General features: G+C 38.3%; 1 protein-coding gene across 1 annotated transcript in view; it reads left to right on the top strand.

Moving 5' to 3' along the window:
* The window catches only part of SMYD3 (SET and MYND domain containing 3), a 383,237-nt gene that overhangs the window by 332,247 nt on the left and 34,049 nt on the right, over window positions 1-16,941 (top strand). The window contains exons 9-10 of the mRNA XM_030944597.1: window positions 2,040-2,127; window positions 5,422-5,596. Coding sequence (XP_030800457.1) covers window positions 2,040-2,127; window positions 5,422-5,596 — 263 coding nt within the window. The remainder of the gene's footprint in view (window positions 1-2,039; window positions 2,128-5,421; window positions 5,597-16,941) is intronic.

The following is a 16,941-nucleotide window of genomic DNA, read 5'->3' as shown; positions in this document are numbered from 1 at the left end:
GAACTCCCAACCTTGCCCTGCTTTATGCTGCTAATTAAATGCTAGAAAACAACAGTAACTCAAAAAGCTGCACTAGACAGAGGAAGATTAAGCCCATCTGAGTGAGCACTTTAGTCATTCATCCATCAGTCTTGCTATGTGCAAATTGAGCCCTAAGTCTTTGGCCTTGCTGCATAGTTGTTTTCCTTCTTTCACTTATAAGTCTCTCTCAATTCCCATGCTTCTGAGGTTTTAGTTGCTGGGCTTACAACATCTTAGAAAAACACTCTGAACGATACTTGGGCTAGTGAGAAAATATAAGTTAAAACAATTTTTCTGGTTTGGTAGCTCCTTAAATGGAAGATTTCACAGATGTCATTATTAGTATCTTATAGGCTGGATTTATTTTTTAGATCAGTCAATGAGCAGCACCTGATCCATGAAGACATTTTAAAGAGATTGTTTCAGTAGGAGATTCAGTGTCCATCTACTGCACAGCTGGAAGAGGGCTGGGCAGGTTCAGTCACTGTGTTGATAAAATTTCTGTGGGTTGTTTTTTGGTTTTTTTTGTTTGTTTGTTTGTTTTGTTTTTGCAAGTTTGTTGGTTTTTTTTCAGGTTTTTGGTTTTTTTTGGTTTTTTGGGGTTTTTTTGCAGGTTTGTCCTAACATTCACCTTATCCCTTCTGATGGCAAATTCAGCTCTGCACAAAATTATTTCCGGGTGATCATTTTGTTCAGAGAACTGATTATAAGGGAAGTTTATGTTCAGAATGCAATGGGGTCAGGCTGCCCTCCTTGTAAGGCCTTACAGGAAGGTAGGGCAGCTGAGAACAACCTTGATTAAATCTTGATTTAATCATCCCTGGAATCCACAGAGGTCTGCTGTTTCATGAAGCAGATAGAAAGACAAAACTGCAAATTGAATGTGAAACTCAGTGCTGATTCTCACTGTAAATTTTTTCTGAATTTATGGCAAATGGGGAGCAGTGGAATAAGAAAATGATGTAATTCTAAGCAATTACAGATGATGGGCTTTTCAGTGGAGGTGCTCCTGTGATTCTTGGTGAGCATCTCTTGGTTACAAAGCACTTGGTAAGATTTTAACACACTTTCTCTGTTCCTCTGCAGACCTCTACCCCTGCTGAAGACTGATCTTTTTAGAACTGAATTTAAAATGTTCCTGCAAGACTTTGCACTTGAAAAAACCTCTTATTCAAAGTAGCAGGGCATTTTATAAGGAGAGAGCAGCAATGAACTGCAGTGTATTACAGGCCAGAGTTTTAAAGGTATTTTAGTTCTGTAGAAATAGAAATTGAAGAACTAGATGCTTTTGGAAATCTCACAGGATGCTTAACTGTGTCTGTAGATGCTTTAATGCATTTGTTCCAAGTGGTTTGCCTAAGGTTCAGTTAGTCACTGCTAGAGAGTTGAAATGGGAAACTTTCTCTTTACTGCTGTAGCCATTAATCTTTTTTTTTTTCTTTATGAGAAAGCGATAGGAAAATGTAGCTGTTTGTAGAATCCAGTGGAGTAGGGAAGAAATAGTAATGATTTAAATGGTAGTTCAGCTTTTTTCTGAGTTGTAGACTTCTCCTGGAACCACATGTTTATAACTGTAATGGATGAATCTAAACTCCCACTGTTTGTCTCTAAAATCACCATGTGGTTAAGCAAAATAATTTGCTAAATCCTTTCTACAGTGTGCTTATGGGAAGTCTTAGGTAGCAGGTCTTTGGAAGAATTTGATCTCCTCAATGCATTTTGATAGTAAAAACAGTCTATTAATTCTTCTGGTTGATCATAGTTCTTGTTGCGAACTTAATATATGATTTGAGTGTTTAATGTTTCAAGTTTGCATTCATTTTTCTCTATATCATCTCATTTGCTTGCAAAACAGGCTGAGTATGAATTCCAGATGAAATGGGGTTTATAGAAAACAGCAATGCAGTTTCTACAAGTAGCTTTTAAGAGTTAAATCCTTTAACCCTGTTTTTTTATCATTACTGCATATTGTCATTTTACTGTTTTTCTCATTATATGCATTTGTTTCCATTATCCAGGATGCTGAGAAACTGGCTGGTGAAGAGCATGCCTGGAAAGAAGTCAAAGATGCTGTAAATGAAGTGAAATATCCAAAATCAAAAGAAGGTATCCTTTCAGTGACAGGCTATAGTCTGTCATTCGGTTGTGAAAAGATCCCATTAGTATGCAGTTCATCTCTTGAGATTAGTTTCCTTACATTTACATTCTTTTTATTGTAATGTTTTTGAATTCATTTGATGTTTAAAATGTGTAAAATTCTTAATTGTATTAATAATAGAGTCTCTCATTACTTGGAATGGAACTGCTTCATGGCAGGGTTAGTAACAACCAAGGATATGAAGGGATATTTTTGCTCTGATTTAGATTTCTGCTATCACAGCCCACCATTTCATATAAATCCAGTTCTAAATGAAAGAAAGCTTTATTTAGGCAAAGTTAAATTCTTTGTTCCATTACTCTCAGTGTGAACGTTTACAGGTTCTCATTCTGTGCACAGCAATAACAATAACAAGGAAATAATCACAGACAGGTTCACAGCAGACATTATAGCATCATTATAATAAGATATAATAATATATAATAATAATTGATAATTAAGCAAATTGAATGAAATGATCTTGCACTAATAAACAGAACTGCAGTCTAATGGCTGTCATGTAGACATTCCATCCAATTAAAGAAATTAGTGAACAGCAGCAACCAAGAAAAGATGAGCAGAAGAGAAGTAGAGATTTTTACTATAATACTATGGGTTTTTTAATCTCTTTCTTACCTTGGTCTATTCAGTGGAATTTCCCAGACTGGGAATTCAGCCTGTTGTGGCAAGATGCCTTACCATTTTCAGAAGCGTGGGCTTTCTCTCAAACTAGAAAGAATTTAATCTTCCAGTAGTCCTTTTTGACAGCATGAAAAACAAGTTTGCATAGTGATATTCCAGGCTGGAAACAAGTGATCGCAATTTATACAGTGACAAAAAACCCAACCCATTACACTGAGTTTGTTTCTTTCTAATCCAGAGAGATTAATTTTTTTTAGCAAAGGGGAAACAATCATCCACCTTGTTTTAATCTCACATAGCTTCTAGTTTGTTGTAAATTCCTCTGTAGTCACTGGATTGAAACAGAACTGAAATAGTTCTTCAGGGCCCACGTTTCAACATGCATGTTGAATTATAGATATGCAACCCAAAGGTGCAGCAGTTCTTAAACTATGCAGTCAGAATACTGGTCCTATTTGATGTTCCTGTATTAAATTGCAGGAGAAATTGCATTACTGTATTTTGCGAGTGTCTTTAATTGAGATTAGTGATTTAACTGATAGTTAAAAATTAATCAAACGTGTGGTAATAAAAGACATCAGGACTGGCTGGAAAAATCTATTCTTGTTGTCTGTTCAGCTTCTGTTCTCAGTCATGCACTATTTGAAATGTGTCATCTTTCCTTCCACAGCACCACAATAGCAGTGTTAACTGACATGCAGTGGTGAGTGCAGTATTGAAGAGGGAGCTTGACTTTTGTCCACTTGCCAAGAATGAGTAGAAAACCTTCCTGGCAGACTGAGGCACATAGTTATTAGCTACTGCAAATATCATTTTTTAAAACTAATTAAACCAACACTTTCTACAGTTGAGAAAGTTGGTGACTCCCACACTCTGACCTACTGATGGTAGCTGATGTGGCTTTGAAATGCTAAATTTACAGTTAGAGCTGCTTGGGGCAGTCCTCCTCTACTGCTGGGCTGATGCAGGACATGCAGCCCTTTGGTACTGTTGCAGCTGATGGCAGGTTTTCTAGTTTGCAATTTACTTACCTGAAGATTTGGTCCCAAGAGGTTTTGTTGTATAGCACATCTACTCTCAGATGCTGGTGAATGCACAAAGCAGAATAATGAGAAGTAAAAGCAGACATACTGTACGTCAGCTAAAATGGTAATCTTTGAGGAATGTCAGTGGTTTGTACTTTCTACAAAAATTGTATCAAGTGGAAATAACATCCCTCATTCTTCTGGTTTTTGTCCTTAATCAGTTGTAAAGAATACATGGATGTTTGCCAAAGATATAAGGGTTAAGGTGCAATTTTATAATAACACATTCCTTGCCTTATATGGCTCTTTCAATCCAAGGGCATGAGAGCAATTCACAAATAATTAGTTTAGCCTTGTAACAACCATGCTATAAATCCTGGCCCATGGTGGTCACATTCTTAAATTTAAGTATGTAAATATTCCCATGTTCAAGATGGACTAATTACTTCATCACAGGTTTATCATTGTACGCTTTCAATTCATTGCTGGATTAGTGTGAGTAGTACTTGCAATAATTTGTGAAGATAACTACTGGACTTCCTTGAGCTGATTGTGTGGAAAGGGCTATAATACAATCAGTGTTATCACTTCTCTTGCTGTAAGTGTTAATTTTTTATTTATTTCATTTCTTCTTACTTGTGTGAGTAGTATCTTTTTGGTGTTAAGACTGTTCACAGTCTGGGACTCCCATGGGTACAATCACAGGTGGTAATACTCATTTGAAAACTGCAAGTTTTGGGGTTCAGATTAGGTGTGGTCAGAGAGAGAAGAATCCAGTCCACAGAGAAGTCAAGTGTAGACTGTAATGAAAAAAGTGATTTGTGCTAAGGAATATCCAAATAAAGTGAGTGCAAGGTTATCTTTCCTCACAAAAGGAGGAGGTTGGTATTCCAACCTCACAAAAAAATCTTGAAGCATTGGAGGTGAAAATCTCTTTTACTGCCAAGGTCATTAGTCCTGAACTACAGTCAGACATCAAAACTGTGATTCTTTTCTTTCTCATGCATGAAACGTGCAGCTGTACATGAAAAAAAATCACAATGCTCTTCATGAATGTTTCAAGGAGAAAATTAATTCATTTCAAGAAAAGGTTCTCATTTCATGAGAATTCTAAAAAAATAAAAATGTGCCGCATAAAAGAATGAGTCATTATATATATATATAGATATTATTATTGTTATTATTTTAAATTCTTCTTTTAGCTGCTGGGACTTTTAAAAAGACATTTCCATGGGCTCTTGCCCTTGGCTTTAAGAACTGGAGTATCTTAATTAAATCATGTTTCAGTACCTAAATAAAAGTTCATTGAATTTTTGTAATGTATTAAAATATCCGTGCAATTTTTCTTCTTTCTTTTGCCATTTATTGCTAAAATACTGTCTTCTATAGAAATTGTTTTGCTACATGTAAAGAAAGCACAGTTACCTAAGCTGCCACTTCAGCATTTAAGTATGTTTTCAAGAATTGTAGCAGAGTCTGGAATGGTGGCAGCTTTTCTGTTTTAATGCTTTGAGGCTCTTACTCCTTGCTAAACAGCATTTAGAAGTTGTATTTTTGTCTGATTAAATAAATTTCTTTAACTAAGGCCAATAACAGAGTGGAAGCATGTTCTGGCAAGGTGCCAGAATCTCTTGAGGAGCCACAAGAGTCATCTCCCAGATACAAATATCTATCAGCTGAAAATGCTTGACTGTGCCATGGATGCCTGTATTAACCTTGAATCCTGGGAAGAAGCATTGTATTATGGCAGCAGGACTCTGGAACCATACAGGTAAGGGATGTAATTGGTTCAGCTGGCTCCAAAGAGAGGGGAGAGCTGGCTGTCTCATTAAAAGTGAAGGTTGTGCTTCATCTTGATACTTCTTACTGTTTTTATTTCTTGTGTGTATCTTGCATTGCTTTCTAGGTTAGTGAATGAGGCAGGATGCTCATTCTGCTTTCACAGTCAGGCTGAAGGCAAATAAAAGGATAACAGAAACTATAACAATAATAACTGATTATTATCTCCTTGCTTTTTCACGTGTTCAGATGCTGCCCCATCCCTGATCAGAAACTGCCTTTCTGTTTCAGGCTCCATTGACATGAGAGTATCAGTGTTTCATGCTGAGACGGGGCAAAAGTGAGGGACAGGTGGCTGGTTGAAATAATGTGTATTCTCTGTATACTCTATACATAGATTTTACAGAAAGAATAAAAAAGTCTTGCATAAGGCAATTTCAACTGGAAATTAAAAAGCTCCTGGTCCTTATTTTGGGGAGAGATCAAGGTGGTGAAGTACTTGCTTTTCTTCTCTCCTGATCAGTACTTGTTCCTCTGCTATGTGCTGGGAGGGTTTCTGAGGCTGATGGTCTTTTGTTGATAAGGATAGTCTAGGAGTTCATACATAATGTGATAAGGCTTGAAGTTGATTGGAGCCTGGAGTTGTAATGCAGCTTTGGTTATCTAGTACAGCAAGGGCAGGTGCTTCTGCTTTGGTCAGTGTGCTAAAAGCTTTAGAACACTCACGTCTTTGGGTTCTGAATAGTTGCATTGTTTGTAACTAAGTGTAAGCCTGTGCTGAGTGTCCAGGTACAATGTCATTCATGCATGAATGTTCATTCTCAGGAAGGTATTTTTTACAGCATCCATTTCTTCTCTGCTCGTGCACCACGTGATGTTTCAATACACTGTGTGATGCTGAGAAGCATGAGGAGTATGCTAGAGCTGAACAATATGCTCTGTTGTGAATATGAACATTTCAGATGTTACATATTTCCCTTAATCAAATAGAGATGCCATCAGCATTCAGCATTTTGCCTGAGGAAATCCCATATGGCAGCCTGTTTCTGAATAAAACTCAGGGCTTCACTTGAGGAACACAGTGTTTCAGAGCTTTCACTAAAAGTGATCATTGATAAACCTGCATAGACTATGGTGCATCACAACTGTGGAGTAGCTCTGTGTTCATAATGACTATTCATTTTCATAGAGAAGGACATGAGACCCTAAAAATTTTCACATTTCTTCAGGGTGAAATTCACATTGTGCATGTCCCACTTAACCTTTTATACAGGGTTTATGTAGTACTGCAGCAGTACATGCTTCCTGCCAGTGTTCTACCTTGTGACACACTTCAGATGAACAGAGTATTCTGCAAGTTTAAATGTTCCCCTATTAAATAAAAAAACCCCAAACCTCAGTTGTTTTGGGTTGGGTTTTTTATAAGTTGTTAATTCAGTTCTTCACAACTGAAACTGAGCATTTTTTTTCTGCAGACATTTCTGACAGCAGAGATTACAGTGAGACCAAGTGCAGTCTTACCAGATAATTTAATAAAGTTTTCTCTGTTTTGCTTGCTGAAGTAGTTTTCAAGCTGTTTCATGCAGCAGTTTGGAGATGAAGGATTTGACTGTACATCCAATTAGCATCTCTTAAGGTAATAATTATTAACATGAGATATTTGACCTTTTTTGCGCCTTGGAGAGCTTGTCGTTATTCTCTCCTCACCCAAAAGCATTATTTAAGAGAGATTTTCAGTTGTTTCTTTTTCTTTATACCTTCAAGTCATCACTACAAGCTTTGACACACCTGAAACAAAATCCTCAGTTTCTCATTACAACAAATTGTGCCCTAAGCAGCAGGAGAGCAAATCCTAGGAAATCCTTTGGGATACATTGAATTTCTCCTGTTGAATCAATCTATTGCTTGGCTGCTCCTGCAGTTCCATTATAGGTACCTATTTTCCTTTCCTCAGCTCTGGAAAAAGTATTCATACAGATCTCTGCAGGGAATCACCTGAGAATTCGCGCAGTCCATATAAATAGGAAATCATTGTTACAACTTTAAAGGCTCTGGAGATTTGGTCAGAACCAGTTTTAATTTCAGGTAATGTGTTTATTGTGCATTTTCCATTTCTTTAGCAGCAGGATTAATTTTCAGTGCTGTGTGACACATTGTATCACAATGTATGTTTTCATTATGATGGTTGCTGACTTTTTCAGAATCATCCACTTCATGTAAGTGGCAGAGATAGAGCTGTACTACATAAAACTGATTTGTCCTACATAAAACTGATTTGTACTACATAAAACTTGATGTGTCATGCTGGATACCAGGCCCAGTGTTTTAGGTAGCAATAATAACCCATAAGGAGCATTGTTCAGGACCCCTGATATGGTTTAGCAAAAAGAAAGGAAGAGGCAGTGTCTGCCAAGACGAAAAGCTGCCTTCTCCTTTTGGGCTGAACTGTAGCCATCCATTTTTTGTTAAAACCTACAACATGTACTTTCACTGAATAGCCTAAGCCAAGTGTATCTACATGGCTTTCCTAGAAAATGCCACATTAATAGCCTGTCTGTGCAAGAGCCTTAACCAAAGCTAAGACATTTGCCTGAGTGAAAGCTGCCCCATGTCACAGTCAGCACTCAACAGCTTGCAAAAATAAACTTCCTTTCAAAAATCCTCATGAGTCTTAACCACAGAATAACAGAGTATCAGCAAGAGGTGTTACATGGGTTTGTCATGTCTCAGTTAGCACATTCACACTCTGCTCTGACTGCTGCTCGTGAAGGATCAGATTCAGAGATACTGAGAAAGACAGATTTCCCTTAGGTTACCTCAGAGGAAGGACCCAGCATTTAGCCCTTTAATTACTGACAAGGCACATATGTTCTGGGGATTAGGTTTGGGGTATATTTTCCCCTTGTCTCAAGTATTCAGTGCTTTACACTGCTGCCAGAGAGTGGAAAAATGCATCTGTTATAAAGCTCAGCTAGATGTCCTCAGCTATTGTGACAAGGGTAAGAGGAGGAAAAAGGAACTATGTGACACCACAGGCCTGCTGGGCTTACCTGCTGGATAACACCATATCACCTCTTTGGGCTCATGGCACATCAGGTCTGGTGAGATTCTGATACAGAGACAACACAAATGTTCATCGATTTCTGCTCTGCACTGCTTATAATCCCCTGCTGAATTTCAAGCTAATGTAGAAATCCCACTGATTTTCAGATGGGTTGTTTTAATTGAAAACCCTTCATCTCCAGTGCTGCAGCATTAGAAGTAACTGGAGGGCTTCAATATAACAAGAGAAAATTCCTTCTTTTCATCCCCTACAGAAGTGCTGTGCAGAAGTGCTGCTCTGGCTCCTCACCCAGCAGCCTTGAACGTCCTTCCCCCTCCAGCCCTCTCCACTGAGTCAGCACAAAGGCAGGGCTTGTGCAATGTGCCTGCTCTGCTTCTGCAGTGGGAGGGAGCTGGGTAGGTGCAAGGACCCCAAATTTGTGTTATCTGTGCATCATTTGTCTGCCCTTCTACCTCCTCCTATTCTCCATCCCTTCCAGTAATATTTTGTAGTACCCCATTACTTCACCTTTTGTCAGTGACTGAGTTCATTTAGGGAACAGGGAAAGCAATCCCAGTGAGTGCAATTTTGGATTGTTCTGCAAAGGGCTGGGTTTAAGAGCAGTGGCTGGTGTATTCTGTCTTTTTCTGGGAACATGGTTGAATTTTCATTGGGTTAATGAAATACCAGCCAGGAATTTTTGATTTAGAATTCTAATTCAATATATACGATGGTCTATATTTTCTAAGTATGTGAACTTCAATCAAAAGGCAGATTAAAAATTGATGGTTGCTATAGTATCCTTTTCTTGAATCATGATCTTGTAAAAAAGCCAAAGAAAGCTATAGAACTTAATATTCTTGGAACAAACTCTAAACCTATTTTCTCTTCTTCAAGAAGGATTTCCATTAAAGAGTCTGACTTTCTTTTGGTCTGATTTTTCCCCATTTTTGAACGCATTTAGGAAAAAAAAATCCTGTTTTTACAGCTATGTCTTTTGCAATACACATGTGATATATGCAATGACTGGAAAAAATTTTTTTTAATCAAATACCTTTGATTCTTTACTGAGCTCAACAGACTTCTGTGTACTGGCTAGTTCTGAGGCACTTGAATTGAATTTGTATTTACATTGTAAGCTAGAGAGCCGAAAAACATCCCCAAAATGGCACTGCAGTGATAACCAGGGCCACTGGGGGATGCTCCTGCTTAAGGGTTACAGCCCGGATCCGTCGCCAGTCGGCACCCTGGTTAAGGAGGGTCCCCCGGGGCTTCGAGCGTGGCTGCCGGGTTTCTGAACCTAGAGACAGCACTAATTCCGTGACCAAAGTTCAATGTCTTAATCATAAACCATCAGTTGTAAACATAAATCTTACCTCTGGGATCACCCGAGAGGGAGAGGAAAATGTCAAGGTGGAGAAAGCAATTTAAAGAAATAATGAAACAAAGAACAGAAAGAACTAAATCTTCCTTATTCACTTTGCTGGTGGTTTTAGAAAATGCCCATGGCATTTAATGTTTAGAGCAAAATGTGTCAAAAGAAGAGGAAAACCCAGTATAAATAAGAGCGTGTATTGTCTCTGGTTAATTATAGGTAATTCTTTCAAAAGACAGATGTTTGTAGCAATATTTATACCATTTTTTTGCTTCAGTGTACCTGTTTTGTCCATACACAGAGATAATGACTTGTCACTGGGCTGATATGTTTAGGAATCCATTAAAACACTTCAGCAGCCCACTTCTGTCTTCCATTCCTCCCTGCTTCCTGCCCTTCACTCCCAACAGCCTTCTCCAAAAAATGAAAAAGAGAGGTTTCACATCTGAAGTCTGGTGCCTAAGTTACCTATGACCTGATCAATCCCTTTCCCATGTAGGAAATGGATTTTCTGTTTTGCTGGTTGCTTGCTGTGTATGTCTGTATAGCACCATCACCTTCAATTCTTTGGTTCTTTCCTAGTTTTGTTTTTCTTGTATGTTTCCATAACAACCATGAGTTGTCCCCCAAAGTGATACTGACCTGCATAATCCTCAATGACTTCCATAAACTCACACTCCCATAAGTGCTCCCCCTTCTACCTTTCTTCATTTTCACATATTGTGCATATAGGTAAAAATTCTTACTATTCTCTCCAGTCATGCCAGCTGGTTTTTTGGTATAATTTTGATGCTGCTGGCATGTCCAACAGACTCTATCACACATGAGTAGAAGCTCAGCAACAGCACTGTTAATTTGCATTGCCTTGTTCAGTGTATACCACATTTCTTAGGCTAAGATTTCCTTAAATATCTTCATTGCTGCAAGATTTTTGGGTCAGTGTATGTCCAGTAGCTCTGTATTTGTATACTGGTGCTTACTATCTTCAGTTTTAGCTTCAAGTTTCAGGTTTAGTTTCTGGTTTCATCTTTCACTTATGTCAAGAGCTATTTGAATTTAAATTTTACAGATAGTGATCTCCTAGTAATTTTAGTGAACTAAATCCCTAAGTTTCCCAGAGTTGCATATTTCTCTGACACAACTGCAAGTGTTGATTTCTTCATTTCTCACATAGCATTTCCAGGTGTTCTTAGATTGCACAGATCTTGAAAGCTCTGTGTTCTTTGCAATGATAACTTCATCTGCAGGGACTTCTTTTGGGTTTTGGTTTTTTTTTACTGTAGGATCACTTTCAGATTAAGATGTTAGACCATTTAGCGAGGTTCACGCTCTGTCTTGAATAAGGATTTTGGTCCCAGTCTGTCTGCCTACCAGGGCCAAAAGATTCAGTTTGCTTTTGGTATTTCTTGGTTTGTTTGCTTTTCTTTTTTACTTAAGCAGTAATAGTTGGTATTTTTGTCTTGTAATCAGGGGATCCTTTCTTGGTTTTTTTGTATGTGCATGCTTTCAATTTACAAAGTAAGGACTTCTGCAGCCATTACCTGAGCTCTTTTCATTAGTCTGCTTGCTATTACACACTAGCTAAAGGACACACTTAAAAAACAGAAATATATGCATGAGCAGATATCATGAAGACTTGTGTGCTGTGGAAAAAAAAGAATGCAACGTAGTTATTCTATTGAAACAATTTTGAGAACAATTTTGGGGAATTCACAGTGTCTGTATGGATTTTGCTAAGAAGAAAAGGGTGGAATTGATGGCATACAAATTCTAAACAAAACTTTGGTTACAACCTAAACTTAAATGAGGTTGGGAAGTGATTTCAAGGGAGCAATTAACAGTTAAAAAATAGAGACATATGAAACATCTATGGCATTTTGGATTTCTTTGACAGTAACTGAACATTGCCTTGCAAAAGCTACGTTAGAGGTAGAAATCATGGTGAAAGGGAGAAAAAAAGGAGGACAATCACTTAAAAAGACAGATAAATTACAATTCTATCTCTAATGAAAGAGAAAAAAGGAGAGGGCATGAAGGAAACAGGAGCAGAGAAGCTGTAAGGAACAATGCATTCTCTGAGGGGAGATTTAGGAAGAGTCTGATTTTAGTCATAAAATACAGATTTCTTTGTTGGAATAAATTGTCAATTTGAGTTGAGGAAGCAGAGAGAGGAGACTTGGCAATACTTCCAAGGTAGAAATCAATTAAGAGTTTCTTGTGGTACAGATGCGAACAGCAGTGAAAAAGTAAAATTGTGGTATTTGAGCAAGGAAACAGAGATAATAAAGGCTAAAAAAGATGAAAAGGCAGTATTTTTTTTCCCCATTGAAAAACCAGAAGAGTTACTGAAAAGGAAAACCATAGTCATGAGGAAGAGGAAAGGAGCAGTGGATAAGGAGAGCAAAGAAATTGAAGAATATCGTTTGTTTAAAGGGTGAATCAATGTGAATGGCCAGGGAGAGTGAGAGATGGAAAGATCGTGCTTTGAAGAGGGGTGTGCTGAGCCTGAAAATCGAAGGAGTTATTGTCAAACAAGAACCACGACAATGAATTACTAAGTTCCTACTGAGATGATCCATGCAGCAGGGAATGCAAAGAATGAAGATCACAGAGGTTCTGTAGTAAAATAGGTGATGCTGAGTAAAGCTGAAATATCACAGACTCATATTGATAGGAAAAGGAAGAAAAAAGGAAGAGCATGCAGATGGGAGGAAAATGTAAGTTACTGCACTGAGCAAATCCTAGAGATCACACAGTTAGTGATGTCATGGTAGACTACAAGCTCACCGGATCTTGAATTTGCCAGTTTTTGAGTAAAAGGGCTAAAATGTTGTGGAAGATGTAATTAGGAATGCTTTACTTGGATATACCTGAAAACCAGGAATATGTTACCTTTGTTAACAGGTTCATGCATACTCCTGTCCACCATACCAAATCGCTATGAACTATATTTCACTTGACCTGGTCAAGGTCTGTTAATCAGTTTTCCTTAAGCCCATAAAACCAGAAAATCCAGTGTTTCTATACAGAGAACCTTGGAGGTATCAAACCTAATTCTAAATTATCTAATCTGGTATGAGAACCACCACAGCCACATTAGGATAGCCTTATGTAATTAGCAGTAGAATTGTGCCACAGGGAAATGCTGAGAATACCAACTACTATGGAAACACTACTTGTGCTACCTCATAAATACAGCAGTTTATGGCCTTCAGAAATTTAGTCAATGCCTAATCTTTCTAATATTGGATTATGCAATTTCAAGTGAAAGAGTTGATGTTGTATTGACCTTCTGATTAACTGTAAAACCCTTCTGCATGTATTCCCTTGGCTGCCACAAAAGGTGCTTCCTTTCCACTCTGGTTTTCTATTAGAAATTCTATTTGCTTTAGGGCAGAATCCCAACTACTTGTGTGCTGGTATCCAGCCCTGAGATGCTTTTCACCTTCAGACAAACCAGTTCCATGGTTAAGGAGGTAATTCAGTGCTTCTTCTCTTTCCCTGAGTATACTGGATCTTCTTTTCTAAGGTTCAGTTTGTCATTTTATCATCAGGCAAGACACAGAAGCCTGAATCAGCTTTATTTATGTGACTTTGAAGATGAAAGTAGGAAGAAAGAAACAAAAAGCAAATTATTTTGGGTAGAGAGCAGAATAAAGATGGTAACTGATTACAAATCCTGGAAGGCTAAAATACAGGCAGGCTGTAGTGCTGCTAAGGAAAAAGGTTCACAGAAACAGAAAGTGGCTGCTCAAAGGGCCATGAAAACTGATGAATGTGAGAGCAAGAGAAATATATCAAAGAGGAAAGAATCACTCTCATAAGATAGTGCAAGCCCACTGATTAATAATAAAATATACATATTTTAAAACCAAAATAAAATCATCTTTCAGGAATGCAATGCACACATGTCCAGTGAAGGAAGAGCATGGGTCTATGATATAGGCAACCAAAGAACGATGACAAGAAGCCTAGAAATATCAAAATTAGGGTGAAAAGGCCTTTCTTTTAGCTCTTCCCCATCATCACAAAATATCAGAAAGGGAGAGGGCAAAGCAAATGGCTACTTGCCACACTCTCTTAAGTTGCAAACACTCTCCTTAGAGAAAAATCAGCTTTCTCTAGCCATGCAGTGTGCTCTTGGAGGATACAGCTGATGGGCTGCCAGAAGTGAAGATAAAGTTCTGGAATCAAAGTGTTTTCATTGTAGCAACATCATGAATTCATTTACATCTTAATTCAGGTATGTTGAATGATGCACACCACTGTTCTTTTAAGACTGGCCAGCCTTTCAGAAACCTTCTGAAAACTGGAAAAAGTGACAGCCAACAAGTGGAAGCATCCTGAACCAGCTCTTTCTACTTGAATCACTGTTGATGAAATAGAAAAGAGAAAGAGAAAATATTTTCATGCAATAGTGTGCTTGGCAGACTTTGAAAAATGGAATTAGATCCTACTTTGCTATGAAACAAAAGTCTCCATATATAGAGTCATAAAAAGGAAAAAATATTTAGGAGATTAATTTTCTCAGCATAGGGCTAATTTGAAAGATTTACTAAAGCATCTTGTGAAGTACTTTGCTTTAGATGCTGGCACAAATTATATGTTGTAAAAATGTTTATGTAAATATGACTGGAGACCTTGCTTAAGAAGAATGGAAAATTGCTGCATGTTGTAGTTTGAGATGTTCTGAAACACAGACATTGTGTCTTCTGAAATGCAACACAACTTCTCAAATCTTACCAAAAAATCACAAAGTAACTTATGACCAGGGGAATGCCCTACTAATTAGTTGCATGGTCTCATCACTATAGCTAAAGATAAGTTATCTTAGGTATTTGTCTCAGTACTGTGCCAGCATAAGATCTCTTATTTTTCAAGGGATTTCAAAATGCCTAACCAAGTTGGGTAATATTACTTCTACCAATTCAACATCTCAGAATTTTGAGATGAAAAACAGGTTCGCATGCTTACAGTAAGATAAAATCCTGAATGCATACTCAAGCTTTATCTATTGCTACCTGTCTGGATACAGTTCATCTGTGTATTGTCTTGCTGGCAAGTTTGCAGTTCAAGCCAGCTCTACCAATGCTGGATGTTTATCAAGAGATGCTATTAAATTGTGTTAGGTTGCTTGTGCCAGTAGAGAAAAAAAAACAGGTGGAGGGGGTGGGAAGTGTGGGTGATGAGGTCTTTTCCGTGTGAGAGAGATCAATGTTAATCTGCGACACAAAAGTATATTGACTTAACTAAAATTGTTAATTTTATTAAATACCCCATGCTTTCAACCTCCTGCCTTGCTCTGAGAGCAGCACTGTCCCAGGGAAGTACTCCTGACTTCTGATAGCTTGAGGAAACAAGAAGCTCCAGTCCTATGATGTGTTAAACTATGTCCATCAAAGAACAACCAACTCCAGATATTGCAGTGGGACAGGACTTTTCCCATCTTGTTGGTAGAGGTGAGGACTGTCATTTGTTCTTGATCTTCATGAAAAACACTAGGGTAGAGCATTGACTGCATCCAGTGACACTAAAATAACCCACAGTAAGTTGCACTCAGACGCTGCTAAGCTAAACAAGAGAAGAGTGACAAAAGTCTCTCATAAATTGAAAGGACACATCTTCATAGAAATCAGGGCTGGCTTGTGGATGCCAATCTCACCACAGCGCTCAGCAACCTGCGATTCACTGGAGAAAGCACTTCACTGGGAGCCAGTCTCTTCTCCCAGGTGATGTGGCAGGATGAGAGGAACCGGGCACAAGGTGAAACAGGGGAGGCTTAGATTGGATACTGGGAAAAATTTCTTGACTGAAAGGGTGGTCAGGCATTGGAATAGGCTACCCAGGAAAGTAGTGGAATCACCATCTCTGGTGAAGTATTGAAAAGCCGTGTGGATGTGACGCTTGTGGATATGGTTTTTTGGTGAATTCCATAGTGCTGGGTTAACAGCTGGACTCAATGATCTTAGAGGTCTTTTCCAACCTGGATGATTCTAAGTTTCACTGTTGGTTATAACAGTGTGGTGTACATAGTGCGGGATCAGTCTGCCTAGGGAGTGAATTATTGAGCCTTCTTCTATGAAATCTATTTCAGTGGTCAGGACTGGATAAATATTTACCAGGTAGAATGCAGAAAATAATTGCTTCGAATTTTCCTGCTCTTCACCCCAAAAAGCTATCCTTTCCTTTTTGTGTCTTGTATTTAATCATCGAACAAGATGAACTTCTTGACTGCTCTGAACTGATAGAACTTGGTTTACATCAAGTAAGGATGCAAAGGCTTTTCCATGAAACTTCACCTTTCTCTCAAGCACAAATGCAGACATTCATTGCATATATTCACGTTTGCATATACTCAGATGTGTTCCTCTTGCTGTCACGGCTTCCTAACCAGGTAAATCCACAATTAACTGGGTATCTTTAGAAAGCTATGTTGTATTTTACTTCAGTTTTTCAGTTAATACTGTTTTTAATATATTAGTTCCTGTCTTCGCAGTCCTTTTACCAAGATTTCTTCATAATGGATTCATCAAATATACACATGCTTAAGCCAGACAAGTTGTGTTCCAGTAAACAGCACGTTCCTTTGGCCCTTTCTGCATGCTCCTCAGGTGGCTCATCCCTGGCTCTCAGGGCTACCCTTTGGCAAATTTCTGCTTACTTTTGTTTAACTGAGGTTGACAAAGGTAATTTGATTTCCAGGGCCTTTGGCAGTGGTAGTGACAGCGATGGCTTAAATGGAGATACCTTAGCCTGTTCCTGAAACAGAGTTAGTGTGTTGTATTCCAGGCCATAACACTACCCCAGCTTGTGATTAAGTGTTTAGTGAGTTCCATTTCCTTATAAGAACATGTGTAAGAACCCAAGAATGTATGCCACAAGTGAACTAAGCATTAATCTGTCAGCAGCTTAAGTGTGT

The sequence above is a fragment of the Camarhynchus parvulus genome, chromosome 3 (assembly GCF_901933205.1).
Source record: "Camarhynchus parvulus chromosome 3, STF_HiC, whole genome shotgun sequence".
NCBI classification, from domain to species: Eukaryota; Metazoa; Chordata; class Aves; order Passeriformes; family Thraupidae; genus Camarhynchus; species Camarhynchus parvulus.
Note: the sequence above shows the minus strand (reverse complement) of the source record. Positions and strands in the feature narration are given on the sequence as shown.